General features: G+C 43.1%; 1 protein-coding gene across 1 annotated transcript in view; it reads left to right on the plus strand.

Annotated features, from left to right (window-relative positions):
- Window positions 1-26,862, plus strand: part of si:ch211-186j3.6 (neural-cadherin) — a 593,489-nt gene that overhangs the window by 427,418 nt on the left and 139,209 nt on the right. Inside the window, exon 27 of the mRNA XM_068311636.1 lies at window positions 9,700-9,914. Coding sequence (XP_068167737.1) covers window positions 9,700-9,914 — 215 coding nt within the window. The remainder of the gene's footprint in view (window positions 1-9,699; window positions 9,915-26,862) is intronic.

The raw sequence follows: 26,862 nt of genomic DNA on the forward strand, positions 1-26,862 counted from the left end.
CCCGGTTACCGATATCATAATTTCTCTCTGTGGGTGACAACTTGCAGGAGAAGAAGGCACAGGGATGGACCTTGTGATCCTCGGTTTACCGCTGAGAAAGCACCGCCCCTACCCCGGAATCTGAGGCATCCACCTCCACAATGAACTGCAGAGTGGTGTCTGGAAGAGTCAAAATAGGAACAGGCAAATCTGGCCTTCAACTCCCCAAAAGCCTCCTCTGTAGCTTGGGACCACCTGAAGAGGACCTTCTGGGAGGTGAGGGCTTATAATATAAGCGGGGCAGCTAGCAAACTGTAGTTTCGTATGAATCTTCGATAAAAGTTAGCAAACCCTAGGAACCGTTGTAGATCCTTTCGGGAAGCAGGAATGGGCCAGGCAGTAACCGCCGCGGTCTTGGCTGGGACCATGGAAATTTTTCCAACGCCAAAGATGAATCCCAGGAAGGAGGCCTCAGAGACATGGAACTCGCACTTTTCAGCCTTAATGAAAAGCTGATTCTGCAACAGACGTTTGCAATACCTGCTGTACATGAACAACATGATCCTGTCTGGACTTAGATAATGAGAATGTCACCCAGATACACAAATACACAGATATTAAGAAAATCCCCGCAACACATCGTTAACCAGACATTGAAATACAGCAGGTGCGTATTCAATACTCCACTTGGAGTATTGAGGGGCGTCTTCCACTCATCCGCTTTCCTGATGCGTACAAGATGATAAGCGTTCCTTACATCCAATTTAGTGGAAATGGTTGCCTCCTGCAATATCTCATGAGCAGACGAGATGAGTGGAAGTGGATACCGGTTCTTGACAGTTATTTCGTAAAGTTTTATCCTTCTTCTCCACAAAGAGAAACCCTGCACCAGCTGGTGAGGATGAGGGGCGAATGAGACCTGCAGCCAATGAGTCCTGGATGTACGGGTCCATGGCTTTAATCTCTGGGGCTGAAAGAGTACAGTCTACCCCTAGGGGGGGGTTGTACCCGGGGAGAAGATCGATTGCACAGTCATAAGGTCAATGAGGAGGAGGCGACGTAGCCTGTGCCTTACTAAAAACCTCCTTGAGTTCAGCGTACTCCTCAGGAACACCAGTTAGGTCAGACTTCTCGGCTGTCCGACCGAGATTAACTGTTAACGGGACAGATTTTAAACAGACGGAGTGACATTGTTCACTCCACTGACGGATTCTTCCTGAAACCCAGTCTACCGGCACAGCGAAGTAGGGCGTGCAGCACTGGTCGAGAGGGCACACTGAAGTTTGTTGTCCGGCTCACCAGCGCTCTCTGTTTAACTGCTGAGCCCTGCCTTTTACCGGACAGGTGGAAGCAAAATGTCCGGACTGACCACAGTAGAGGCAGAGATTTCCCCGCAGGCGACGCTCTCTCTCTGTTGGCGACAGACGAGCCCGACCTAGTTGCATAGGCTCCATCTGACCCCTATGAACGTCCTCCTCTGGCAGCAGGGAAGATGGAGAAGAAATAGAGGCAGGGGCTAACCTCCGGACTGCTTCGGGATGACGAGCTCCTTCCTGCGCTCCCGGAGACGGACATCGATGCGAGTGGCCAGAGCGACGAGAGAGTCCAGAGCCGCAGGAGGATCCCGCGTCGCCAATTCATCTTTTATAGCGTCAGCTAACCCATTATAAAAAACGTCAAACAGAGAAGCCGGGTTCCAGTCACTTTCCGCTGCCATGGTGCAGAACTCTATCGAGTAATCCACCACAGAACTTCCCCCTTGAGATAAGTTCAACAGACCCCTGGGTTGCCTCTCTACCAGGTGTCACATTATCAAAGACCTTTCGGAACTCAGCGGAGAAGGACTGGACAAAGGCACAGACAGGCGACTGCCGCTCCCACTCGGCGGTTCCCCAAACTCGGGCTCTTCCCGTCAGCAGGGAGATGATGTACGCCACGCGGGCTCGCTCAGTCGGAAAAGCAGAGGGCTGCTGCTCAAAGACAAGGACCAGAAATGCACGGCAGGTACCTGGAGCCCCGGAACAACGTTCCGGTGGTGGACTCCAAGCCTCAGACCCAGTCGCCGACCGAGCAGGAGACTCGGGAACAGCAGAGGAAACTAGGCGACCCGGTAGTGCCGCCGAAAATGCAGCAAGATGTTCCTGGAGAAGGTCCATACTGCGGTCCTGGTGAGCGGTCGTAAAAGCGAACTGGAGGTGCTGGTCATAACGCTGTCATAACGATTGTGTTCAGATCTAGGGTTTTGCTGAGCAGGGTCACTGTCGGCTGGGTTCAAGTGGCCAGATTGTTCTGTCAAGGCTAGAACACGACTGGCAGGGAGAACCCAAAAGCACAACAGAGTATCAGGTGGGAAAGGTCTCAAAAAAGGATTTAATAATACAGGCAGGGATCAAGTACCAAAATAATCAGTCAGATAGGCAGAGGTATCCAAAAAAACGACAGGCAAATGGTAAGAGTCCAGAATCAGGCAGGGTCAGGCACGAAACAATCTACAAACCAGACGAATCAGATCAGGGGTCGTTGAAAGGCAGGGTCCGGGAAACAGGCTGGGTCTAACAGAAAAGCAGGCAGGAATCAAAGGCTGGAGAGTCAGGGCGAACACTAAACAATCTGGCAGAGAGCAGAGAGCAGAAGGCTGAGCCGGCATATGTAGAGTGGAGACAGATTGGGGAGTGGCTTGCAGGTGTGTGGGGAAACGGCAGGTGCAGGGAAAGAACTGATTGAAGATGAGACAGGATCTAGAATGATATGAGATGTTAGAAAGAAAACAAACAGATACTATTAGACCCGAGATGTAAATACTTCAAAATACAACAGCTGTTAAACACAGTAAAACCCAAATGCAAACCAAATTCAAACTGAGACTTTCATCACTTTCACTGCCCTTGATTGGACTATAATTGAAAAAAAAAAACAATTTCTAGCGCAAAAACTGTGGAAAATTATACATGTAGTAGTCAAATTGCTCATCGATTCTTAATAGATTATTTGGTGGCATGTCCCCTGGCTCAAGTTTATGGATTCATTTTTTCAATCTGCCCTTAGTTACATAACTGAGGATGGTTTTCAGGAACAGTGGATTATCAATGGTTCGCTTAAAACATTCTCTTGCACCATCATCAAGTTATACATTTTAGGTGTCCAATAATCAGTGGCGGGCCGTAGATTTCAGACATAGGCCTTCAGTGATGCTCTCTATAGTCAAACATGCATAAATACATCCCATAATACTGTGAGTGGCTCTCACTGCTGTCACCAATGTAGCGTTCAGGATGTTTATAACTTCTCTCAAATGGGACAAAAACCGGCGTCAGCCCCACTCCTTTTATTGTCACTGGCACAGAAGAACCCCCCCAGCCACACCTTTTATAGACGTCACACAACTACGTCACAGAACAAAACCGACTGAAATGACCATCACCACAGCTAGATAAACGAAATACAAAGGAGTGGAGTCGCATCCCTCTTAGCCAATGGGATGCCAGGAGGATACGTAATAGGTAATAGCCAATGGAAGGGCTGAGAATGTTGCATTCTGGAACCTGTGGGAGAGGTAAGTTGTAATATTTTCCTGCTGAGAAATTTTGTAAGTGGAACATTTCGTAAGTAGACATTCGTAGGTATCACTGTAAATGAAATTAAATAAAAAGAACATTAAATGTGAAAACTAACTAAATGAAATGCTCTTACGCACCGAAACAGCTGTTCAAACGGCTTATTTAAACACATAATCCATTCTCCTTTTTTCTTCAAGAACACTCCGTTAGCTAGAACAGGTTAGCTAGAACAGGTTAGCTCCCTCAGGGATTGGACCCTCGTCTCACTAGAGCTTCTCTTCAACTGCCTGTGTGGTGCCGCCTTTTCAGAGTGAGTATCCAATCACAACTTAAAAATAGAACATTGACCCAGTGTTGGCCTATGTCATACTATTTCCAAATGTATAATTATATATTTATACACATATTTGAATATATTTATTTAAGAACAATGCATTACAATATAATTAACTTTTATCATAAATATTATCATGATTTCTGGTTTAGACCAGCAGAGAAGGCCTTGCTGGCCCTGACCGCCCACCACTGCTAGTAATTTGCAGTGTCCCCACTGAGATTCAGTTTGTTAGGATTGAGATCATAGAGTTGCTGTATCTTTCTATAGTCTAGAACCGCTAACATCAATCACTGCAGTTCAAGTTTTGAGTGACTTCCATCTTCTCCAGTCCTCCAAAAAGGCAGGGAAAGATAGATGATCGATGGACGATAGATAATTTGTCCTCAAGGAAGATATTTCAGCTTTTGTTTTGTTGTGTTTTGGGCTTGTGAATTTACTCTGAAATCCATCATAGTAGTCACAAACTCTATAATGTTACGATTTAGATATCAGTACATGCTTAGAACTTCACTTTTTTTATTTATCCACTGATGAAAATGCAAGATTGAAGATACTATTAAAGATTAAATTCACAGTCAAAAACAACGAGAATCACCAAAAAGGATTTCATTATCATGTTTGTAGTTATAAAGGGTTTACTGAAATGCTCTTATTCCACTTTTGGCTATGTTTTCAGACTGTTCTTTGGTAATTTAGATGTTCTCCTTCAATTTACTTATTTTCCAGGAATTTGAAACAAGAACTGGCAGATTAAGACAAATAACATGCTAGATGTCTGGGTTTTTTTTCTAGGAGGTTGTGAAAATCTGTTTTTAATGTTAGCAAAAATGGAATGAAAAGTTATATTTCATGTTGTATTCCAAAGAAAGTGTCTGGAAACATTTTTATAAGCAAATCAGAAACAGATTTCCCGGATTTAATGTGTTACAGAAGAGGATTATAGTGGAAATTAGTAAAAGATTGACGATAGAGTAAAAGGATGGCAATATATAAAATGGAAGGAAAAACATAGCAGAGCTGCAGAAAAACAACCAAAAATAGCAGCGAGGACATAATTGAAGGACATAAGACTAGAAAAGAAGAGCGGAACAGAGATATATTACATGTAGATAGTATCAGAAATTGTGCTCTTTGGAATTACTGTCGGATATGTTATGTAGCTAAGGTCAGATGTTATGCCCAGTCCAAGTCAAGGGATACTGATGAATTTATACCTGTCAGTTAGAAATGAACCAACTCCTATAAGGAGGCAAAAGAGCCAAACATCCATCCATCTTCTTCCGCTTATCCGGGGTCGGGTCGCGGGGGCAGCAGCTTAAGCAGGGAAGCCCAGACTTCCCTCTCCCTAGGGTCCTCCAGGAGAATCCCAAGGCGTTCCCAGGCCAGCCGGGAGACATAGTCTCACCAGCGTGTCCTGGGTCATCCCCGGGGCCTCCTCCCAGTAGGACGTGCCCGGAACACCTCCCCAGGGAGGCGTCCAGGAGGCATCCTAACCAGAGGCCACCTCATCTGGCTACTCTCGATACGGAGGAGCAGCGGCTCGACTCTGAGTCCCTCTCGGATGACAAAACTTCTCACCCCATCTCTAACGGAGAACCCAGACACCCTGCGGAGGAAACTCCGCAGGGTGTATCCAGGATCCAGGATCTTGTTCTATCGGTCACGATCGTGACTAGAGGTGAGGGCAGGAACGTAGATTGACCGGTAAATCGAGAGCTTTGCCTTTCGGCGCAGCTCTTTCTTCACCACGAGGGACCGATACAGAGTCCACATCACATCTGCCTGTCGATCTCCAGTTCCATCATACCCTCACTCATGCACGAGACCCCGAGATACTTGAACTCCTCCATTTGGGGCAGGATCTCATCCCCAACCCGGAGTGGGCACTCCACCTTTTTCCGACTGAGGACCATGGTCTCAGAACACCTCCCCAGGGAGGCGTCCAGGAGGCATCCTAACCAGAGGCCACCTCATTTGGCTACTCTCGATACGGAGGAGCAGCGGCTCGACTCTGAGTCCCTCTCGGATGACAAAACCTCACCCTATCTCTAACGGAGAACCCAGACACCCTGCGGAGGAAACTCATTATGGCCGCTTGTATCCAGGATCTTGTGCTATCGGTCACGATCGTGACTAGAGGTGAGGGCAGGAACGTAGATTGACCGGTAAATCGAGAGCTTTGCCTTTCGGCTCAGCTCTTTCTTCACCACCAGGGACCGATACAGAGTCCGCATCACTGCAGACGCTGCACCGATCTGCCTGTCGATCTCCAGTTCCATCATACCCTCACTCATGCACGAGACCCCGAGATACTTGAACTCCTCCATTTGGGGCAGGATCTCATCCCAACCCGGAGTGGGCACTCCACCTTTTTCCGACTGAGGACCATGCTCTCAGATTTGTAGATGCTGATTCTCATCCCAACCGCTTCACACTCAGCTGCGAACCGCTCCAGTGAGAGTTGGAGATCACGGCTTGATGAAGCCAACAGCACCACGTCATCTGCAAAAAGCAGAGACACAATACTCAGGCCACCAAACCGGACACCCTCAAACGACTTGGCTGCGCCTACAAATTCTGTCCATAAAAGTTATTAACAGAATCAGTGAGAAAGGGCAACCTTGGCGGAGTGCAACCCTCACTGGAAACAAGAGTTTTCAGTACCCCATACTCCCGAAGCACCACCCCACAGAACCCCCCGAGGGACACGGTCGAACGCGTTCTCCAAGTCCACAAAACACATGTAGACTGGTTGGGCGAAGGAACTCCCATGCCCCCTTAAGGACCCTGTGGAGGGTGTAGAGCTGGTCCACTGTTCCACGGCCAGGACGAAAACCACACTGCTCCTCCGAATCCGAGATTCGACTTCCCGACGGACCCTCCTCTCCAGAACCCCTGAATAGACCTTGCCAGGGAGGCTGAAGAGTGTGATGCCCCTGTAGTTGGAGCACACCCTCCTGTCCCCCTTCTTAAAAAGGGGGACCACCTCCCCAGTCTGCTAATCCAGAGGTACTGTCCCCGATGTCCACGCAATGTTGCAGAGGCGTGTCAACCAGGACAGCCCCACAACATCCAGAGCCTTTAGGAACTCCAGGCGGATCTCATCCACCACCGGGGCCTTGCCGCCGAGGAGCTTTTTAAACACCTTGTGACCTCAACCCCAGAGATAGGAGAGCCCTCAGAGAACCCAGACTGCTTCCTCATGGGAAGGTGTGTCGCCTTAATTGAGGAGGTCTTTGAAGTATTCTCCCGACCAAGTCGAGGAGTTGAGGTCAGCAGCGCCCCCATTCCCACTATATACGCAGTGTTGACGCTACACTGCTTCCCCCTCCTGAGACGTCTGATGGTGGACCAGAAATTCCTCGAAGCCGTCTGGAAGTCGTGCTCCAAGGCCTCACCGAACTCCTCCCACGCCTGAGAACTCCTCCAACGCCAGCCGGTACTCATCAGCTGCCTCCGAGTCCCACAGCCTGAAAAGGCCCGATCGGAGTCCTTCTTCGGCTTGACGGCATCCTTTACCGCCGCTGTCCACCAACGGGTTCTGGGGTTGCCGTGACGACAGGCACCGACCATTCTTTATTTAAAAATGAAATCCATCCTTCTTACTTCAAAAAAACTTCCATGGCTCTGTCGAACAATTTGTCGTTGCGTTTCAGATCCATCAGCAAGTCTTTCTCTATGGACACGGAGGGTAATGCTGAAAGCCGTGTCTGTCCCATTGTATTTCTGGCATACGTTTTGAGACGCTTCGGTGTCGTGAATGAACGTTCAGCAGAAGCAGTGGACACAGGGATGGTTATAGCCAATGCGTTAATTTGCCCCATACTCTCACTCAGATTCTGGATCCGAAGGAAATCCAGGAGATCAGCGGGACTTTTCCCTTCAAAATCAGCCATTTGCATACATTACAGACAGTTCTGTTTTAGGTCGGGGAAAATCAAATAGTATTCCATGGCTCTGCATTAAGCTGGAAAAGGCTGTGCTTTTATCCCTGTAAGTGTGAAAGTGCTGGGGGTCGACGAGAGAGAGAAACATCATGTTCTTCTAATCCTTTCGGCTTTGCCCTTCAGGGGTCGCCACAGCGAATCAATTGCCTCCATCCTAGCCCTGTCTCTTTGCATGCTCCTCTCTCACACCAACTACCTTCATGTCCTCCTTCATTACATCCATAAACCTCCTCTTTGGTCTCCCTCTAAGGCATCCTGCTTGGCAGTTCAAAACATCCTTCTACCAATATATTCACTATCTCTCCTCTGGAGATGTCCAAACCATGTCAGTCTGGTCTCTCTGACTTTATCTCCAAAACCTCTAACATGTGCTGTCCCTCTGATGTACTCATTCCTGATCCTATCCTTCCTGGTCACTCCCAAAGAGAACATCAACATGTTTATGGTCCTGAAATCAATTCCGTATCTGGGAACAAATGTTGTCTAGAATGCTGTCGTGGAGTTTTTGGTAGTGTTCGCGCAGATCTTCTTGCACTGCGCCCCGGCCTCTGCGCACAGCTGGGAACACCTGAGACGCGCACCGTTTCTTCATATACCTCATTGAATTTTCTCTTTGCTTGCTCAACTGAGTGACAAAACTCGTTCACTTTTGTTATGCAGAATTGTACATCCAACGTGTTTTGTCTGTAGTATTGCAAAAAGCACAATCAGCATGTTCAAAATCCCACTGAATGTGTTCAGCAAAAAACAAAACTCAAAATCCTCCATACGTGCTTTAAATCCATCTGCAGAAAGTACAGTGTCCTCATCATACTCGTTGTGATGTTTTAATATATGACCAGACTCTTTTCCTCCTTCAGCCATCTTGGGTAGCTGTGAATGTCCTGGTTCAGGTTCGATGTGTTGCAGAATGACAAATAAAACCTAACCTAGCAGTTAGGTTTGAGGTAGTAAGTAAGGTTTACTCCACAAACCATCAGAGTTGTGTGTCAGAGAAGCAACGCTGTCCGCCACTCCTTTGCACCAGCAGGTGTCAGTGTCATAGGAAGCTTCTGAAAAGGACCCACATGAAGGGCCTGAGCTCTGTGAGTCTGTGAGCTGATTGGTCCAAGCGCTATACACTGAACAGGCTGTCTCCGTTCACTTATAACAGACAGAACCATCACGTGGATTCTGAAGGTCTGGCAGATTTCATGGAACCTGACAATGTTAGGTAGCTGAAATTGGATGATTGGATATTTTATCCAACTTTTTAAATGGAAAAACCTTTTTTATAAAAATAAATATTACAATTTTATTTAAAAATATTTACATTTAAGTGTGTTTTAAGTGTACATGAATAAATTAGCCTTTGTCAGTCTTTTCTGAATATCTGGATATGCAATGAGACATGAAATTGAAGGTTGCTCTCAACCGGAAAAATATACCATAATAGTCTTTTTGCAGTGTCAAAGACATACTACATAAAGGGAAGAAAATGAGAAATGCAAATATAACAAATAAGATTTTGTATCATTAAATTTATAAAAAAGCTCAGGAAATTAGTTGAATTTAGACTGGAAAAGAGTTCCCGAGTGATGTATTGAATTCTTCCTGTGGTTTCGCTACTAATGAGAACATCTGCATGTTACATAAAATCTCCACCCTTTTTAAATGTATGGAGATGTACAGAAACAGCCAAAGGCAAAGCTGTTTGTGAAATAACTAGTCTTGGAGAGAATATGGAATACTTCAAAGATCTAAATATAGTGACAAAATACCTTTGAAAATACTTTCAAGATTCCTCATTTTTTTGGAGCCCATAACCAAGCTAAAATTGCATAAATAATCAAGAACATTCAAGAATGTAAGTAATGTTGGTTCTATATTTTTCTCCAAGGTGCCAATGCCCAGCTCAGTTTGAGGGGCCGGAGTGCCAGCAGAACAAGCACAGTTTCCATGGCAGTGGTTATGCCTGGTTTCCTCCCATAATGCCTTGCTTTGACAGCCATGTGTCACTGGAGTTCATCACTGATGTGACTGATGGGCTGCTGCTGTACAGTGGCCCTTTAGCTCAGCTGCAGTCTTGGGACCAAGAGGACTTCATGGCCATCGGTAAGAACATCTTAGTAATGAGATCTGCTGGCTGTCATACTTCTTTATTTGGAAATAGCTGTAATTATATAGAACTAATGACTGAAATCAGATATTTTGTTACATACAGTGGCTTGCAAAAGTATTCAGCCCCCTTGAACTTTTCCACATTTTGTCACGTTACGACCACAAATCTAAATACTGTATATTTCATTGGAATTTTATGTGAAAAACCGACATAAAGTGGCACACAATGGTGAAGTAGAAAGAAAATTATGATTTTAAAAATGTTACAAACTGAAAAGTACAAGTGTGCAAAAGTATTCAGCCCCCTTTTCTCTGAGTGTAACCGATTGCCTTCAGAAGTTGTGTGATGATTGCTGAATAATCAAATGTTGACCTAATGACTAAATAGAGTCTACCTGTGTGTAATCTCATCTGAGTACAAATACAGCTGTTATGTGATGTCCTCAGAGGTTTGTAAAGAGAATATTGGGGAGCAAACAGCTTTATGATGTCCAAGGAACACATCAGACAGGTCAGGGATGAAGTTGTGGAGAAGTTTAAAGCAGGGTTAGGGTATAAAAATATTTCCCAAGCTTTGAACATCTCACAGAGCACTGTTTAATCCATCATCCGGATGAATTGAAATTGAATGGCACAACTGAAAACCTACCAAGAAACGGCCATCCACCCAAACTTACAGGCCGAACAAGGAGAGCATGGATCAGAGATGCAGCCAAAGAGGCCCATGGTGACCCTCGACACACTGCAGAGATCCACAGCTCAGGTGGGGGATGTTTCTCCACAGGACAACCATTAGTCATGCGCTGCACAAATCTGGCCTTTATGGAGTGGCAAGAAGAAAGCCATTGATACAAGAAAACCATAAGAAGTCCCGTTTACAGTTTGCCAGATGCCATATGGGAGACACAGCAAACGTGGAAGAAAGTGCTCTGGTCAGATGAGACCAAAATTATACTTTTTGGCCTAAATACAAAAAGCTATGTCTGGTGGAAAACTAACACTGCACATCACTCTAACCATACCATCTCCAATGGTGGTAGCATCATGCTGTGGAGATGCTTCTGTACTGTGGAGATGCTTCAGCAGGGACAGGAAAGATGGTCAGAGTTAATGGGAAGATGAATGGAGCCAAATACAGGGCAATCTTGGAAGAAAACCTGTTGGAGTCTGCAAAAGTCTTGAGACTGGGGCAGAGGTTCACATTCCAGCAGGTCAACGACCCTAAACATAAAGCTGGGGCTACAATGGAATGGTTAAAAACAAAACATATTCTTGTCATAGAATGGTCAAATCAAAATCTTGACCTAAATCCAATCGAAAATCTGTTGCAAAATCTGAAAACTGCCATTCAGAAACGCTCTCCATCTAATCTTACTGAGCCTGAGCTGTTTTGCAAGGAAGAATGGGCACAAATTTCAGTCTCTTGATGTGCAAAGCTGGTAGACATACCCCAAAAGTCTTGCAGCTGTAATTGTAGAAAAAGGCAAAGTATTGACTTCTTTGTACTTCACAATGTCTGCCACTTTATGTTGGTCTTTCACATAAAAATCCCAATGAAATACATATTTGTGGTTGTAACGTGACAAAATGTGGAAAAGTTCAAGGGGCTGAATACTTTTGCAAACCACTGTATAGTATACTCGGTATGATGACAGAGATCACCCTGTGGTTTAATTTGATTCCTTCAAACTGCATGTATTGTGACTTTTACATCCTAATTTCAAGTGTTTTATTCCAATACTATAGCAAGAATGTAATACAGTATAAAATGCTGTAATATTTGTGATGTATTGTGATGTGAACATGTGAGGAAAATGCAAAAGCTGTCTGGCCGGAGGGAGATTTGCCTAAAATCAGGCTTGATGCCTGGTAAATTTTTACACATTTAGTACTGGTGGTTTGGTGCAAAACAAGAAAACCAAAAGGGAAACTACAGTATGTCACTGAAGGTTAAATATTTTTCAACTACATGAGAATAGGTTTGATCTATGTAAATACTAATCTAAAAGATTTACAATAATTGGATATAATTGCAATGTGAGATCTGAAGCCTATCTATAACAGTCTTGTATTTATGTATTTATTCCACTTTTTAAATGACCAGTTGGACCATTGCTGCTCAACTGTTCCATGCCCAGGTGTGTTACATGGACAGGTGTGTGTGTGTGATTCCCTCATTATCTCATTTACAACCAGACAAAAAGTCTAGAGTTAATTTGAAGTTTGAATTTGGAATCAAATTGTCAACTCTCAATATGTGAGGTCCAAAGAGCTGTCACTATTGCAGCTAATGAAGCAAGCCATCATTAGGCTGCAAAACAAACCTAATCACAGAGATAGCAAAAACATTAGATGTGGCAAAATCAACTGTTTGGAACATTCTTAAAAAGAAAGAATGCACCGGTGAACTCAGCAACACCAAAAGACCTGGAAGACCACGGAATAGAACTGTGATGGACAGAACAATTCTTTCCCTGGTGAAAAAAAAAACCCCTTCAACAGTTTGCCAGATAAAGAACACGCTCCATGAGGTAGGCGTCTCTGTGTTGAAGTCAACAATCAAGACAACTTCACCAGACCGAATACAGAGGCTGCAGCACAAGATGTTAACCATTAGTGAGCCTAAATTAACTGGAGGACCAGATTAGAGTTTATCAAAAATATCTAAAAAACCCAATACAGTTCTGGAACAACATCCTATAGACAGATGAGACAAAGATCAACTCGTACCAGAATTATGGGGAGAGAAGAGTATATAGAAGGAAAGGAACTGCTCATGATCCAAAACATACCACCTCATCAGTTAAGCACGGTGGTGGTAGTGTTATGGCCTGGGCATGTATGGCTGCCAATGGAATTTTTTCCCTTGTATTTATTGATGTGACTGCTGACAAAAGCAGCAGGATGAATTCTGAAGTTTGTCGGGAAATATCATCTGCTCATATTCAGCCAAATGCTTTCAGAACTCATTGGACGGCGCTTCACAGTGCAGATAGACAATGATCCAAAACATACTGCGAAAGCAACCAAAGAGTTAAGGCAATGACGTGGAATTTTATGGAATGGCCAAGTCAATCACCTGACTTAATTCAATTGAGCATGCATTTAATTTGCTGAGGAGAAAAATGAAGGCAAAATGCCCCAAGAACAAGTAGGAACTGAAGACAGTTGCAGTGGCGGTCTGACAGAGCATCACCAGGAACCAAACCCAACGTCTGGAGATGTCTATGCATGCCAGACTTCAGGCTGTCATTGACTGCAAAGCATTTGCAACCAAATATTAAAAAGTGACAGTGATTTATGATTGTTTGGCTTGTCCAATTACTTTTGGTAAATGGGAGGCACATTGGGAGGCATATGTAGAAACTGTTATTATTCCAACACTGTTCACCTGATTTGGATGCAATTACCCTCAAATTAATGCTGAAAGTCTGCACGTCTTGTTTGTGTAATTTCAAATCCTTTGTGGTGGTGTACAGGGCCAAAATGCTGAAAATAGTGTTGATGTGTCAATATTTATGGACCTAACTATATATCAAATCATTTTCACAACCGTCACTAGTATGTCTGCCTTGCATCTGGAGAAGCCTTCGATGTTGATTGAGGCGATTGCTAGCGCAGGCGGGGGGGAATTGTGTCTGTGTCATCCTTGGCGTCGTCATCAAATACATCGCTCTGGTAGGTATACAGATATTGGCCTACTGGTGGTGCTAATCAGATAGGGACCCAAAATTGTACCAGTCAGCATTTCCCAGGCTGCACCACAGGGAGGTTTCTGTATCAGCAGCCCAAGACATCTGCTTATTATCACAGATGTCTTTTGCAGTCTTTGTTGTTTGTCATAGAATGGCATTTTTGGTTACATACATACAAAATGCATATACGTACATATATACAGAAATCCATTTCAGGTTGAATACCCTATGTGTGCTCCCACAACCCTAATAAACACAGGATCATGTACTAAATGATTTGGATTTGATTAAGGCTGACTATGCATTGCTTTGATTCTCCTTTAGATGACTCTACACAAGTACTAAATTTATGTAGAAGATTTTTTTTTTAAATGGACAGTCTGAGCAGCAGGGCTTGTGTAGACAAGCTCACTGTGATGCATACCTACAATTGTGATTAGAACACTAAGTAAAATTAGCTTTGACAGGTTTACATCTCTAGCAAGTGGTGGTTTTTTTTTTGCTGTGGTCATACACTGTTGAAGGTTGACATATTGCTGAATATATTTAAGCTTTAACTTGGGTCAGCAGGCTCCTCTTTTACATCACAGTATATTTAGTGTTTTAATGAGAGACAAAAGTCTAACTGTCTCAATTGCTACTTCTTCCCTTGCATTGGTCCTCTGGGGAAAGATGTAGTTGTTTCATCACTATCAAGGTAATATGTGTTGGAGTTGAGGTCTGCCAGTGGAGTGTGTGTGTGTGCGCGCGCATGTGCGTGTGCGCGCGCATGTGCGCGTGTGTGTGTGCGTGTTTTAAGTTTGTTTGCAGTGTAAATCTTCATGTATTACTGCTTCTGTCAAACGGCCTGATAGCCAATTGAATCCTAAACAGCTAATGGTGTCTTTAGAGCTTACTGGTACTGTAATAAAACATAATCTGTACATATTTAGAGCTCTAATCATCTTGTTTCAATGCTCACTGACTTCCATCGTTATACCTAAAATTGTACTGGGTCTTAATATAGCTGAAATTAGGTAGATACTGCATGTAAAAGTCTTTCAACAAATTTCTATGTTTTTTTTAAAATAATTTGCTTAGGGCCTGTTACAGTCTGTCTGCATGAATACTAGTGAGAGGTTCTTCCAGGATCTTTCTTAAATCTCAAAAATGCTTTGGCAATCTGTGTGGTTGAAAATGTCACCAGGAAGAACCATCAACAAGTGGAAGAGAATATTTACTTTCCTTTTTCAGGTAAAGTTATTTTTTGGTGAAAAAAAAACAGGCAATTAATTCAGGTAATTAATCTGAATACAACAACCTCCAAAAAACTGGTTATCATTCTCTTGTGAGGGGTTCCTTCAGGCAAGACAAAGCTTGCTTTTCTTGAGGGTCAAGGATTATTTGCTTGGGTGTTTGCTTGGGTACCAAAATGCACAAGCCATCTGATATACAAATATTATTAAAATGCATATTCACCAGCTACTATCTGGAATGAATCTCCGTCATATCTAATAAGTACTACACAAACAAACAAAAAATCAAATTTCCTGACATAAAAAGAAAAATACTGGCCATATTTATTGCGGATACCCACCACCTATACCACAAACTCCACATTAAACTTATCATGGAAAGCACAGATATGATTCATGAATATATATTAAATGTGAGAGAGGCAGAGGGGTATAAACTATTTACTGTAAAGTACAATCCAGCCACAATTATAACCTGTGATATTTCGGAATGTATCTTTTTGAGAATATTGATCAGTCTGTGTGTTAAGGGAATTGAATTTAAAATGCTTTCATTTATGATATTATACTGTCATTCTAGCACCATGCATCATTTTTGAGACTTTCATTCCGGTAATTTATGCAATGTCTCCTTGTTGTAAGTAGGGAATGTGACTGTTTTCATACCTTACCACCACCCTCTGAGAATAAAAGGAAATGCTGTAAAAATATTGAATAATTCCATCAATCTTCCTCACTAACTTTATGAACTGTGCTGCTGATTGCAATTCTAGCAGCAAAGCAGATACAGGCCAAGAGTTCAAACCAAAACAAAACAAACTCAGCTAATAAAGACTGTATTTTTATTTAACATTCAGAAAAAGCAGTGAGCCACCAACCATCAATGAAACAGGAAACAAATAGCATGAAGCATAATGGATGGAATGCAGGAAGTAAAAGTAAAAGGTTCCTTACCTTACCCCTGACCTATCTTGGCCGTTTTGTGGTACATTTGATATTTGTCTCTATATACCACATTAAAAATTATTTAACATACCCATGCTTGGTATCTTTATCTTCAGCACAACTTAAGCTATATGAAAAGATAGTTATTTCCCTATTACTTACTATATGGACATATTGGGGCAAAATTGAAACACACAGTCAAATTTGGAAATGTAAAAATTGGATTTTATTGCTCATAAAAACAAAAAAAAGTTGCTCATTGAATTGATTTTGAACTCCAAAAGGTTTTCAAAATAATAAAATAAGGTGGCATGTTTTGCATCACGTGACAAAATGTACGAATTGTGAGACATGTTCGAATCAGGTACCGCTTTGTACAATGGTGACTACATGGACAGAAAAGATTCTTCACCTCCTTATCAAGTCCTCCTATGATTTTGCCAAATGAGCCTGATCATACTCCCCACTGCTTCACAAACACATTTGCACACACATACACTTTTTTTTTAGATGCTGGTCTGCTTTTCCAAAATTACCTACTCACCAACCCTTTCATCCTGCTGCAGGTCAACTCTAGCAGGATGAGAGGTTTGGTGAGCAGGTGGATTTGCAGCTTTTAGGCCACAGACAATGTAAGGCAGTCTCTCACACAGATACACATGGGAAATAAGACGTGGTCCTATTGCACATACTTCCAGTGCAACCTGTGTGCTTATCCATTTTCAGCACGTAAATATTTATTAATCTGTGTTCCTTGAACAATTTAGGCTCATTTAGCTGTTTTTACAGATTTTCAAGCATGGAGTTTGCCTCAATTCACAGCATAAATGAGCAGCAATTCAAAAATAGACAATGTATAGTTTCATTTAAGGAGACCCATAAATAATTTTGAGTAACCTTTTATCAAATATTGATATCAAATTGAATCATGGCGAATACATTAGCCTGACTGAGCTGTTATGTGTAGAAACGCTGTGTTGGAGCAGCTCCAACACAGGAACAGTTAGTTTAGGTAAATTTGTTTTTACCTTATATTTAGTCTCTATGAGGACTGAAAATATAAAATTAGTGACCTACAACAGTTACATTGTAACAAAGTGATGAAAAATGTGGAGCTGAACACTGATTGGGAACAACATTTTCATACTAATTTACCTAGGAATTATTTTTCATTTGCCTGGAAATCATTATAATGTAGTTCTTCAGCTAAATGAAGTACAGAATACATAACAATCCTGGTAAATCCTTTCCTACTGAACACTCATAAGTTTATACCGTATAAAGTTGTTTACCCATCAACAGGTTTACATCAGTAAAATAAATTAGTGTTTGTGCCGTAAGTGTTCATGAAAGTTTGACGGTAGTGTTCCAAGGACTGAACAGCAATATGTGGTTTGCAAAAACTAATTAGTATATATCTGAGTACATTTACAGTATATCCACACATTGTCCAGTGAAAACATCTTTTTTGCTTCCATTTTCCCACTCAACACTGCCTTAGCTGTATGAAAAGACAATGTATTTGAAAACACCTGAAGACTGAATGCTGGATTGAAAATTTAATGAATAATCAAAAGCAAATACAGAAAGGATTTTTAACATTGTCATGTTTAAGTCCATGAATATATTCTACATGTACTTTTATTTAGTATGAAAGTTTTTTCTAGTCACAGCCCACATGCTCCAAAGTGTTGTAAAGAAATCTTTTCAGTAGATTTTGTGCACCCTGTCTACCAATGCCTTCTTCTACTTTCGGCTTTTTCCTTCAGGGGTCGCCACAGCGAATCAGGTGCCTCCATCTAACCATGTCTTCTGCACCCTCTTCTCTCACGCCAACTACCTTCATGTCCTCTTTCACTACATCCATAAACCTCCTCTGAGGCCTGTACCATAAAGCTGGATTACGGTTTAGCGAGATAACCTCAGGCTTAACCCTGGCTTTTTGGTACCATAAAGGTGGCTGACTTTCTACGGGCTATGTTGTCGCAGTAACCTATGCTGAACATCTAACCTGCTCCGGAGCAGGATATGTTCAGGATAAAAGTTCAGCAGGTATAATAGCCCCACCTACTGACCAACTGGAGCTCAGCGGGTATAACAGCCCCACCTACTGACCAATCAGTTATCTTGGAAAATGGGCTGTCCGTTTTATGAGAACCCGGTTTATCGGTGCACAGCTTGTGCGAAGAGCGCTCAGGCGTGAGAGAATATCACTGTACGAAAGGTACAGGTTTTGGGGAGAGGGCTTACATTACATCTGTCAGCTGCTGGAGCCTTACATCAGTAACCACACGCTGACAGTCCCGCAGACAGTGTGCATTGCACTGTTTTTTGCCACATTTCTTAGCGATGTTTGTAATTATTATGATGTCCTTAAATCCCTCGTTGGATGGGTTACAGGCAAGCCACAGATAAAATGCCATTAATCAATTGTTTGTTTAAGTAAATCATGGATTGATTCATTCATTCATAGGTACTTTTATGTATTCTTGAGTTTTGAACTGACAGGCAGGAGGCCTAGACGAAGACCAAAGAGGAGGTTTATGGATGTAATGAGGGAGGACATGAAGGTAGTTGGTGTGAGAGAAGAGGATGCAAAGGACAGGGCTATATGGAGGCAAATGATTCAGTGGCGACCCCTTGGCGATGCCGAAAACCTCGGGAAGAACGCAGTATGTAGAGCTTTTCATAAAGTCGCCGGGTCTAATATCACTTGCTATAACGGGCTTTAATACCGTCGGGCTCAGTTCGGGTCGGGCCGGGTTGGCCTTTAGTACTGTCAGGCTCAGTTCGGGTCGGGCTTTAATGGGGAAGTAATATTATAATGGAACTAAATTCCGCATTGACACAGTCGGCGATTTTGTGCCGGCGATCCTTGCGCCGTTCGGCAGCTGCAACTGTGTTGCTTTTTGCCTGGATTATTGATTTGTATTGCTAGTATTTATTATTATTGTTTGCTCCTCCGTTGTGAAATATGTGGCTCGGGCCGGTTTGTTGCATGTTTAGGATTGGTCGCATGCAGCAAACTCCGCCCTTTTTATGTGAGTGCACACAGATCTAGAGTGGACAAGCCTGGATTGAATTAATGAGTTGATAGCCGGCTTTATGGTACCGAAAATCCGGAGGGCGGATGTCTCGGTAAGTGAAGCCAGAAAAGTAAGAGGAAGCCCGGCCAGGTTAATCCAGCTTTATGGTACAGGCCTCTGATCGCCTGGTGAAAGAAACTGTCCTTGAGCCTGCTGGGTTTGGCCTGCAGACTCTGCAGTCTCTTACATGATGGCAGCAGGCTGAAAAGGTTGGAAGAGGAGTGGGTGGGATCACCTGCAATGCTGATGGCTTTGCGGGTGAGGTAGGTGTTATAAATGTCTGTGAGGGAAGAGAGAGAGACACCAGTGATCTTTTCAGCTGCTCTCATGATGCGCTGCAGGGTCTTGCGGCAGGTAACGGTGCAGGCGCCGTTCCACACGTTGATGCAGCTGGTTAGGATGCTCTCGATGGTGCCTCTGTAGAAGTTGAGAATGACAGGGGTGGGGCTCTTGCTCTCCTCAGTTTGCGGAGGAAACAGAGGGGCTGTTGTGTGCACATCTCCAGGACAGGTCCTCGTAATGTGCACATCCAGGAAGTTGGTGCTGCTGACCCTTTCTAGTGCAGCACCGTCGATGGTTAGTGGAGCATGCTGGGTGCGTGCTCTCCTGAAGTCCACAACAATCTCCTCCGTCTTCTCCACATACAGATGGAGATCATTGTCCTTGCTCCACATAGCCAGGCGGCTCACCTCATTTCTATAGGCTGTCTCATCATTGTGGTTGATGAGAACCACCACAGTCGTACTGTCTGCAAACTTTATGAAGAGGATGGAGTTGGAAGTTGGTGTGCAGTCGTGGGTCAGCAGAGTGAAGAGGAGGGGGCTCAGTACACATCCTTGGGGGTCCCCCATGTGCAAGCATGATGGTGCTAAACAGTGAGTCACATTTAGATCTAATGGTGTACTGGACTTTTTTAACATAATTAATCATCATATTACTTTTGCGAGATTAATATTATTGCCTGAAATATTTTTATGTGTCGGTATGTGAAATGCTCATCATCTTTTATCTATTAATTTAAAATAAGTACAACAGTGCCTCATTAAATGTGGTCAACTGTATATTGCACTTGTCCTGTCAACTATCATGTCTGCAAGGGTTGCAGAAAGAATGATGATTAATGATTAATCAATGAGATGTGTGTATATATATATATATATATATACACACACACACACACACGAGATTAATCCTCGAAAGAAAATTAGTGGCACACTCAAGTTGGTCAAATCATGCGTATGTTAGTGTGTACAGGCCCTTCACAACAAACACACACAGGGAGCCTGTAAGCATGCAGAGGGAGGTAGAGTGGTGGGCAGCTCTTGTCTGGTCTCCTACTGGTGAGCAACTTGTAAGAGGGACAGTACCTTGCTCAAAGGCACCCTGACAGTGCTCTGGGGGTGAGCTGACATCCACTGTCAGCTCACCTCCGGGTGTATTTTGTTTTGGGTGGGAGTGGGAATTGTGAACCGCCGATCTCGGAACATTGGACGACCCGCTTTACCACCCGCTCTACCACTGAGCCACTGCCGCCCCACTCCATCCTCACCCTTCTCTATATATATGTGTTGAGTTTTTGATTTTGGTTATATTACTTGTGCTTCACTGCATGCATGGTAGTCCAGTGATGTTGGACAGTTGTGTTATTGTGGTTTGTGTCCCCACAGTAAATAAAATCCCTAAGCAGTTTAATAGAAAATCATTTAAAAATCATAAATGTTTCCTGAGTTTGTGAAAGAACGCTCCTGTCATTCATATTGGTAGTCTAGCATAAGTGACTAGTTATGCACTTGGTTTTGAGGAGTTTCATGATTAATGAGATGATATGGAGAAGTCTCGTTACCTGTGCTTATTGGTCATTGTGTGTGTGTGTGTGTGTGTGTATGTGTGTGTGTGTGTGTGTGTGATGTCTGGTGTGTGTGTGTGTGTGTGTGTGTGTGTGTGTGTGTGTGTGTGATCATGCACACACTGTGGCATCCGGTTACATAACAGCCGTAGATCTGTGCAAGTTCTGCTTCTGAAATTGTTTTTTTTTCTTAAATGATGTCAGATGCTTTATTTTCTCATGTGGTTGCCTTCTCTCTCTCTCTCCCTCTCTCTCTCTCTCTCTCTCTCACACACACACACACACACACACACACACACACACACACACACACACACACACACACACACACACACACACACACACACACACCCACTCAGACAAACAGGACACAAAGGGAACGTGTACATGCTTGTTAAACATAGTTTAATAAAATTTGAACTGGTTGAGTTGGTATCTTGCAGTTACTTTGTTGCTGTGTGCGACCTTCAGCAAGACAGAAATAAAGGCCCCAAACGTTGTGATTTTCAGCTTCAGCTTTAGACCTTGTCTAAGAAACTGGAGAAAGCAAGTAGGACTCTAGGTTTACCCTAATCTAAGTCTATAAGGAACGCACCCCACAGTAATTGTCTGATGAATAAGGAAGAAAACATCATGCATGAGGGCACAGATTCACTTTGGTATGTTCAATTTGCAGAGCTATTTCTTAGCAGCAACCGCCAACCTTACCCTACCACAATGTAGCACTGCACCGGTTTTCAACCAGAAACTGCTGTATGTGGAGAGCCAATATTCATTGACTGCAGGACTGGCTAGCTAGCTGACAGATCATTTTTAAATATTTATTTATTGAATAGATTATTCAATTATTCAGGTTATTAATCTTATTTTGGATTAGGCATTGATCAATCTTCTGTGATTATGGCTATTAACAGAGCAGGTTTTTCTTTTCTTTTTTTCAAATGTGCCTCAACATATGACAGAAATGTACAGAAAAAATACTCAGCAGCAAAAGTAAGATGCTTGCGTCCACATAGCCACTTCCCTCATGTTAGCAAGGCAACCTTTCCACTCATGCTTCCTTACACAGCTACCTGTGCAAGAAGCACAGTTTTTAGCAGTTATGTAGTATGCTAGCCCTTGTAAATTTGATTAATTTGCACATTTGATTTTTTTTTACGTTAGATGCCCTTCCTGAAACAACCCTCTGTATTTATCCGGGCTTGGGACCAGCACAATAAGACACTGGCTAGTGCCCTCTTGCGGCTACATTAGCCTTTGTAAATGTGATCAACGGTGATTATATATAACGGACTTTCATCCCCCGTTGTCATAACAGACTTCCTCACTGGAAACATTAAACTTGTGAAGAGGGGGAGTGTTTTTGATTTTTTTAAAATATATATTTATTTGTTTATTGACTCAATTATACCTCAAATGATCTTCTCTTGGGGTCAGAAATGAACACTAGATTATTATGCTGAATATCATGGTGGCACAGTGGCACAGAGGGTAGCACTTTTGTCTCACAGCAAGAATGCTCTTGGTTTGAGTCATGTCCAGTTTGAATGTTTCCTGTGGCTGCACGTGGGTTCTCCGGGTTTCTCCCACCTCCAAAATTGTGCACTTCAGATGGACCGGTCGGTTCCAAATTGTCCGCAGGTATGACTGTGTCTGTGAATGGCTGTTAGACTTTGGTGTGGTTCTGTGATGCACTAGCAACATGTCCAGAGCATCTCCCCACTTCACGCCCATAAGTGCTGGGATAGGCTCCAGCAACCCCCTTGATCCACGAAAGGTAAATAAGGGGTTTGGAAAATGAATGAATGATTGAAGGGTACATTGAACTGAAAGGGTTAGATAGGGTTTATTGCATTTAGGTAAGACAATAGATAGATGGATGGGTGGAAACATAGATTTTCCCAAGCTGGAAAATTCTCACATTGAAGCAGCATACGTACAGCAGCCTAACAAATGGGAACTGACAGACTAATGAGATAGAGAAGAAAAAAAATGAGACGCACCAGGTGCAGTGAATTTGAGAAGAATGAGTGATCCCACAGATGTAAGGGGAGTGATGTTGAGCCATGATGGAAATATATAGCTATGTAAACTATGGCATGAGACTTTGGATTGAGTTGACACAGGAATATAATTTACACTGTTCTGTTTCATCAAATGTCGGGTCTCAGCCACTTTACTAAAATTAATTGGATCATTCCTGAAATGCAACCCATCTTGCTACTGGAGTGGGTTGAATCAGCTTGCAGATAATTGAAGGGGATTTGGAAGAAAAGTGGGTTAAAAACAAACTCACTCACTGTTTCCTGAAAAATTAAACTGTCAGGGCTTTCCTCTTTTTAAATCAATAGGAGAGACAGTGTATGGGACACTCATCAAAAAAACACATCTCAGCCCTAATACGGCAATTTGAGAGTAGTACCTCATACACTTAATTGCATGAAGTTCAAGGTGCAAATGCAGCAAGGTCCCTGACATGAATTCATTTGAGAAGCATTGACACGCTGTTGCACATACAATTTTTGAATCAATAGCTCTCAATCCATATTTTAAGTACCTCTGAGAGGGAGGCTTAGCTTTGCAAAGGCAAGCTGCAAATCACTGTGTCAGTTGAAAACATTTCTCAATTATTAAAAAAGACCAAAAAATAAAATGTCAGGTACAGTGAAAAGTCATGGCCCGGACTGAATCAGAACAATCGGATTTTGCTAGAATACCGTTTGTGACTTAATTTTCATCAAAGACTGCGCTCTGTGATTGACGATATTGATTGGTTGACATGCCCAAGGGCGTGGCAATCCCCGAAAGGGGGAGTTCGTTCAGGCTACGGTAGCATTATGTGGTAATGTCCTAGTTCGGAGCTACACACTGACAAGCTGTTGGACTCAGTTAGCATTTGGCTAACTAGTTAGAGGTCTACTTCAGCCATGTGTGCACGCGCGCGTGTGGTTCATGATCAGGCTATGGTAGCGGTGTGTGGTAATGACCTGGATCAGAGCTACATGCTGAAAATTCCTCATAAGCTTTTGAATTCTAGCTAGCATTTGGCTAACTAGTTAGCAAGTAGGTGTGTGTGTGTGTGTGTGTGTGTGTGTGTCTGTCCGCACGGGGCTTTCACCAGCATTACAGCAAACCAGTTACACCTTAAATACAAATTCAGAAGAATTGTCTTTTTTGTGGTGAATGTGTAGCTGCTGAGAAAACACTGATACACTGAATAGAGTTCAGGAAATTTAAATAACCAAATTGTAAGACTTGTTTAAGTTCATGAACAGGCCACATATATTAAAAATTTGCACAAGCGACGGTCCAACGACGGCAGAGACAAGGATCTTCCCCCAAGAGTAAAAACTTTATTAAAAGGGAAATAAAAACACAACACGAACACCAACAGACCTGTCAAGTCTCAATTACCTGCATGAGCACTGCAGGACGGCCAGGATGACTGCAATCGGGGAGCCAATCGAGGCCGGAGCACTCACACAGCAAACAAACCAAAAAGACAAGGGATAAAAGTATAACACGTGAAGGCTGTGTGAAACCACTAAATACACAAATTAAGGGGAGTGTGGAGCTGAAGGGAGGGACTCCGACCACCGATGGCTCCACCGTCTGAATAGTTCCACCGTCACCGGCCCCGCAGCACTCATACAAGGGAAAGAACAACAAACACGTTAAGTGTAAGGCTGCCACCACAGTCCAATATGTTGTCTTGGGGGAAAATGCAAGCCTAAAATAAATACAAGTACTATAAAAGGGCACAATAGTCTAACCGATAAAACGAACAAAATAAAACTATAAAAACCAAACGATGAAACAAAAGTATGAAAACAAAACACCAGTGGCAGTCTGTCTACAATGAAAGAAGACAGGTTAAATAAATACCTCTGCAAAACTAATTTGTACACAAAAGAAAGTGTCCTTTTATCTCCTGTGGAACAATCCTCCACAGGAATCCACCTGCATGGGCATGAGGGAAGCCACTGAACAAAACCTACCATGTGACAAAAGCAGCATGTGTAGCAGTCAACTCCTAGCCAGAAAGGAAGCATGGTAACACCTTATACCAGCTGACTGCTACCCAACTCTGGTGGCTCAGGAGAAACATTTTCTACCGGTCACAAATGAAAGCAGTTGTAGCTCTTCTAAGTGATCGGAGAGCCTGCGTGAATACGCACACACGCACACACACACACACACACACACACACGCGCACGAGAATACAAGACAAAAACCAGTAAAATCCCATATATTTCCTTAGTTTGCGTTAATTTAGCTCCCTTGTTATCCACGAGCTCTCGTTGTCCATAACGATTTTCAGAAAACACAGTGTAATTATCTCACCGGCCAGTCTGATCATGTTTACACAATGAGCCACAATTCTTTGTTCAGCAAAGACTGAGGAAGCAGGCCCACGCTTAGTGCCAAAAAATCAATCATTATATCATGAAAAACAACAGTGCAAAACATGAGAAGAATCAGAGCAAAAACCATAGCGGTGAAGTTCGTGAAAGTTAAAAAAGTTGCAGACAATGGTGTTGGGTAGTGATTACTTCTCTTCAATAATCAACTCCGTATTTAAACAAGAATTGCATTTATTAGACTCACTCGTCTGCACACATGTTGGCTCCGTGGCAATACACACAAGTCCATATCTGGCGCGCCCTGGCACCTGGATATGACGTCAGTCCCCAGTAGGGCAAGCACATCAGTACATAACATCCCCCCCTTACTAGGAATTAGACTCCAATGTGTCTTTCACCAAACATCAGTGAAATAACTTTTTTTTTTCCACAACATCACTGTATTACATTCTTTTCTGTTTTTTTTTCCATAAAGAACAACCCAGTTTCCCTTTCAACATTTCACCTTGTAAACACTTAACATAAACATCACCATGACAGGTGAGGTACAATCATAATATCACAAACATCACATCTGACACGTTTTTCTTTTTTTCTTCTTTTTTTTTTTTTTTTTTTTTTTTTAAGGGTCCCGAACAGACTCTTTCACTTTATGACAAAGTCGGTCAAACGCTGAGGCAGTTTGATCTGCCTGTGGGGTCTCTCGTACCTAGCAGGCATTGCAGGTTTAGGTGTGGACACCCTAGTATGAGTCTCCGTGTTGGACTCGATGTCAGGTGTGGTTTGTTCCTCCTCGTGTTCGGTCCATGTTATTTGTGTCTTGCTAGATGACTGTGGAGCAGGATCTTCGGTGTAGTACTTCTTGACAAATGTAGTGTTCCTGGAATAGGTCGCTCCACTTGGTGATTTAACAATCACATTGTTTCCGTCCTTGCTGATCACTTCGTGTGGTGTCTTGTTGAAGGTTGTTGTGAATTTATCAACTTTGTCTTGTTTTAATAGGACTTGGTCTCCCACTGATACATTTGAGTGTTTCGCTCTGTTTTTGTTGTCAGTGTAGATTTTCGACTGTCCTTTTCTCTCAGCATCGGTGTCTCTGACCTCCAGATCTCTTTGTGGTGTAGTGATGTCTGGGAGCTTTCCTCTGATCTTTCTGTTGAACAGAAGCTCGGCAGGACTCTTACCTGTCATGGCGTGATCTATCGATCGATAGACGGTCACATACTTGCGTAGCTCCTTTTTCCATTCTAGCCCCTCAGACTGTGCGATGCGAATCCTCTTCATCAACGAAGCATTTTGCCGCTCCACTTCACCGTTGGCTTGAGCCCATTTAGGTGTGGTTTTCACATGCTCGATTCCGTTCTCCTGGCAGAATGCTTGAAATTGTGCAGACATGTATTGTGGTCCACAATCCGAACGAATGGAAATAGGAAGTCCATGCCTACTAAAGATATCCTCCAGACTGTCTATGACCTTCTCCGCAGTGGTCGATTGCAGGATCTCGTACTCATAGTACCGGCTGTAATAGTCAATCACAACTAATATGGAATGTCCTGTTGGTAGTGGGCCTAGTAGGTCAGTGGCTAAGTCCTGCCACGGCCCATCTGGAAGTGCTGTGGGTCTCAGAGGTTCTGGCATGTCAGGCCTCGACACTATTTGGCAACCGTGACATGACCTCACATATCTCTCTGCTGCTTTATCCAGACCTGGCCACCACACCTTACTCCTGAGGTGTTGTTTTGTGCCCACAATGCCCAAGTGTCCCTCATGA

Source organism: Antennarius striatus, chromosome 1, assembly GCF_040054535.1.
Source record: "Antennarius striatus isolate MH-2024 chromosome 1, ASM4005453v1, whole genome shotgun sequence".
Taxonomy (NCBI): domain Eukaryota; kingdom Metazoa; phylum Chordata; class Actinopteri; order Lophiiformes; family Antennariidae; genus Antennarius; species Antennarius striatus.